We start from the raw sequence: 4,478 nt of genomic DNA, 5'->3' as shown, positions 1-4,478 counted from the left end.
GTGTGTGTGTGTGTGTGTGTGTGTGTGTGTGTGTGTGTGTGTGTGTGTGTGTGTGTGTGTACGCCAGTGCGTGCGTGCGTGCGCGTGTGTGTGCGTGCGTGCATGCGTGTGTATTGTACATATTTTAAACTCACAGGAAATTGAGTTATTAGTTATTACTCTGTTTTCCTTAATATTCTACATACTGTAACAGACAATTTCGACTGCGCATTTTTGTATTTATACTTTACATGCTAATTATTCGCAGTACATTGCTTTACCTTTTGCATGTTTGCAATGCTGTTCTCCAGGATTTCCTTCCAGCAAATAGTTTATAGCACGAGCTTCCAAAGTTCTCCCATCCTGTATGACAATAGTTTCGAGTTGATACGCACACAACTTAGCTTTCTGTAATATTGCTTAAATAACATATACGTAATTGCAGTGAATGCACTTGTGAAGTACTGTTCTGTTAATACTGGCTCTCTCACTCCTCACCTCTTCTCTGTATCCCCCTCTTTCCTACCCTTCCTCTCCATTCATCCTGCCTCTGTTTTAGCGACCTCTCGCAATCTTCCCATGTCTCTACCCGTCGCCATCTCTACTCACTGTCTCTCTTTACCCGCCTCTTCTCCTCACTTTTCCATCTCGCTCTCTTCCCCTCTCCCCCTCTCCCCACAATCACGCTATATAATATAATCATGTTGAACTTGATTGAATGCTGATATGACCGATTGGTGGGAATACCTGGTGGACATGTAAACGCTATTGGTCTAGATCCAAAATCCACGGGTAGACTCGCCTGCAAGAAACATGCACATTCATATGAAATTTCTGCGAAAAACTAAGTATAGTGTATACTAGTACATATACGAGGTATAAATTTATGAAATATTGAGTCAATGTTATTATTACAATCACGATCGCAACCAAAATCTCGTAGAGGAAATAGGAAACGTATAACTCGCGTGAGAGGTTTACTGTAATGTATACTTTTATGACCGAGCATAACAGAGAAACCGCGCAACTGCACAGGGACAATAAATAGAGTGAATTTTTTTAAAAGCTCGGTTTTTTTTCAAATAAATAAAAGATTTTGCCTCTCGCATTAGGTTGAACACTTTCCCGACGTAAAGAAACGGAATACTCGTTTATATTGAGATCTCTAGCATATGGAAATTTTCCAGGCTATATTGGTGCACTTCCTCGTTTTTGAAATTTTCTTATGTGATCCCTCCCTTTCCGGCAAGCCAAAAGAATAATACATCAGCAACTCGAGTTGAAGGTTGACGGATAATACAAAGAATATGAAAGGCATTGATAGTGGGTACTACAGCCATATATATATACATATATGCTTTGATTATTTCCTCTATTAGAGATTAAGAGTGCATGACCATCATACTCGGTGGGAAACGAGGGCGCACCATGCACGAGTTTAGCTGCTGTATGAGTATAGGCCCTAATACCTACATAGGAAATGTTACAGCCACACTATTCTGTTGTCGAATTGACTGTATCACAAAAACCTGACGTTGCGCTCTACATATCGCTTCATTAGTGAAAATAAAATGAAATCACGCTGCGAATCTAAATATATACACTAATGACAGCTAAACGGTAACGCATAACGAAATGGATATTGTAGTACGTCTCCTGGTTGTAGGCTTACATTGTTCGTCATGCATTCGAGGCCGCTAAAGTTGTGCAGTCATCGAATTTATCTGATATGATATGAGCATAATACGTCATGTTTCACGCACACGCACATACACGCAAGCGTTTACGCACGCACTGATACAAGGGCGGATCCAGGGCTGAAGCGAGACCGTATTTTTCCAGATTTTAAGGGCACACCCCCAAAAAGGGCACACCACCCCACAGTGGGCCCCGTTAGGCGCGGATGCACATGGCGGGGGGGGGGTCTGAGGGGCCTCCCCCAGGAAATTTCAAAATTTCAAGGGTCCCTGGGCACAAAAATGAGCACCATTTGAGCACACACTTAGTCAAGCAGCAATAGCTAAAAACCATATGGAATTTTATTTCTGCTTTATTTTGCCTGCGCTTTGCATACCAGCAATTAATGCAGAATGATTCAAGCACTTTTCATTTCACATTCATCAGCACATTCATCCTTCTTTTTCAGATATCAAAGCTAGTTTTGTTACCATGTAAAATTTTGATTTCCTTTAAGTCCTGTCAATGAATCAGAAGAAAAAGAAAACAAATAAAGAATATAGCCAAATTCCATCAAATTGTTTTTTGTATTTTTAGCGCAAAATTTCGAAGGGCACTTTGAAATCTAGACCGTATTTCCCCATACGGCAAATACGGTCTGAATCCGCCCATGTCAGAGACGTTATAGAAACATACATACACGCACAGTCGACAGCTTCCGATGATTAAAGTTGACAAATTAATGCTAATGCTAATCAAAGTAGAAAGTAAACAACCAGCTAAAACGATGTTCGATGAAGCATGCGCGCGGCGGTATGATTATCATCATAGCTATATATATATCTCCCATTATGTACTCTTGATATATATATAATATTATATATATATAGATTAGATAGACAGCTAGCGTAACTAAATTAACGACATATAGTACTATATTATATATATTTATTATATATATATATTTATTTATATCTATATATATATTATATATATAAGAGAGCAGAGAGAGAGAGAGAGAGCGAGAGAGAGAGAGAGAGATAGAGGAGAGAAAGAGAGAGAGAGAGCGAGCGAAAGAGAGAGAGAGCGAGCGAAAGAGAGAGATGGATGGATGGATGGATGGATTGGATGGATGGCATGGATGGATGGATGGATGGATGGATGGATGGAATGGATGGATGGATGGATGGAATGGATGATGGATAGATAGATAGATAGATAGATAGATAGATAGATAGATAGATAGATAGATAGATAGATGGATAGATCGATAGCAAGAGAGAAGCCTAGCCAACGATTGCCTACACACCTTGTAACACGTAAGTTGTATCTGTTCTAGCATCAGTGAGCAACAAACACGAGCAAGAAAGGGTGAGAAGCGCTGAGTAGTCGTGATGCATCGAGTAGACAAAGACAAAAGAGAGAGGGGATATGTATATATATATATATATATATAATAATATATTATATATATATATATATATATAATAATATTATATATATATATATATAAAGAGAGAGGGAGAGAAAGAGGGGGAGCGGGAGAGGGGGCGAGAACGGAGGATGGACTGAAAAGTAGTTTTCCCATGAAAATTGTTTATATTTAAAAGCAGATACTCACCTGAGGCTGTGCCAGCAAGAACGGCAGAAATATCAATAATGGCACCACGGTCGGCACGTGTGAATGCAGTCCCGCCAATACTCCACACACAGAGGCACGCGTCGTCCTCCTCCACCACATCGTAGAACTCGTCGGCGTTGTTTGTTTACCACAAGACAAGTACAAGCACTAGCAATGCTTGGTCGCTGCTATCAGCTGTGATTCTCGAGCTTCATGAATCCCGCCCTGCTCCGTCTCGTTTGGCACATCCACGGTCACGACTCACGCGTTAGGTCTCCAACGTTCACGCTTTCTCCACAGGTGTAAGGGTTCGTTTCCGATCCCTACCTTTTTTTCGCCCCTCGTGCGCGCTCTCTCCCTCTCTCGCTCTCTTTCTCTCTCTCTCGCTCTCTCGCTCTCTCTCTCTCTCTCTCTCTCTCGCTCTCACGCTCTCTCCCTCTCGCTCTCTCTCGCTCGCTCACTCTCTTCTCTCTCTCTCTGGTCCTCCCTCCAGTCCCTGCTCAAATAACACGACACAAACGAGTCCGCGGCGGGGAGCGATCCGAACACGCTGTCTCTCTCTTGCCGCACGCCGCTACCTGTGAACCCTGTGTGGCCCTGCTGCTCTCGGGCCGTCACAGCATATAGTTATGCGAAAGCGACCGCGGGGGCAGGTGAGTGCGTGGAATGCGGTGCAGCCAGGTGTAGTGACTGAGCTGGCTAGCTCATCCCACAGGTATCCAGAGGTGCAGCGAGCGAGACGTAAGGTGAGCGAGGGCGGTTCATTGAACTGAGCAAGACAAGTTTAGTCACAGATGGGGCGGCGGGAATTAGCGGCCCGTGGGGTGAGATCGCAGCACGCGCTCATGTGTGTAAGCGTATATAATGCGGCGGCTCGTGTGCTATGGCTCATCTCTGTGTGAATGAGATTCAGTGTGTAGTCGTTGAAACGCATCCTAGGTGGTGCGGCTACTGTAGTGTTAGTACGGTAGGTGTGTATAACTTAGCTAGTAACACCGACGGTATACCTGTACTAGACGCATGCTAGCTGCGTCATTGCGTCATGCGTCAGAGGTGCGTCAGACGCAGCGCCACAGCATGTCTTTGATTATATAATATATATATAGAAAGAGAGAGAGAGATAGAGGGAAGCAGAGAAAGAGATAGGGAGAGAGAAAGAAAGAGAGATAGTAACACCGACGGTATACCTGTACTAGACGCA

General features: G+C 43.3%; 1 protein-coding gene across 1 annotated transcript in view; it reads right to left on the bottom strand.

Moving 5' to 3' along the window:
• The window catches only part of LOC106804646, a 69,341-nt gene extending 65,654 nt beyond the window's left edge, over window positions 1-3,687 (bottom strand). Inside the window, exons 1-3 of the mRNA XM_014805913.1 lie at window positions 3,278-3,687; window positions 727-781; window positions 261-342 (exon numbers count right to left, since the gene is read on the bottom strand). Of these exons, the coding sequence (XP_014661399.1) occupies window positions 261-342; window positions 727-781; window positions 3,278-3,397 (257 nt within the window). The 5' untranslated portion in view covers window positions 3,398-3,687. The remainder of the gene's footprint in view (window positions 1-260; window positions 343-726; window positions 782-3,277) is intronic.
• Between the last annotated feature and the right edge of the window lie 791 nt (window positions 3,688-4,478).

This window comes from Priapulus caudatus, unplaced genomic scaffold (assembly GCF_000485595.1).
Source record: "Priapulus caudatus unplaced genomic scaffold, Priapulus_caudatus-5.0.1 Scaffold82, whole genome shotgun sequence".
NCBI classification, from domain to species: Eukaryota; Metazoa; Priapulida; class Priapulimorpha; order Priapulimorphida; family Priapulidae; genus Priapulus; species Priapulus caudatus.
Note: the sequence above shows the minus strand (reverse complement) of the source record. Positions and strands in the feature narration are given on the sequence as shown.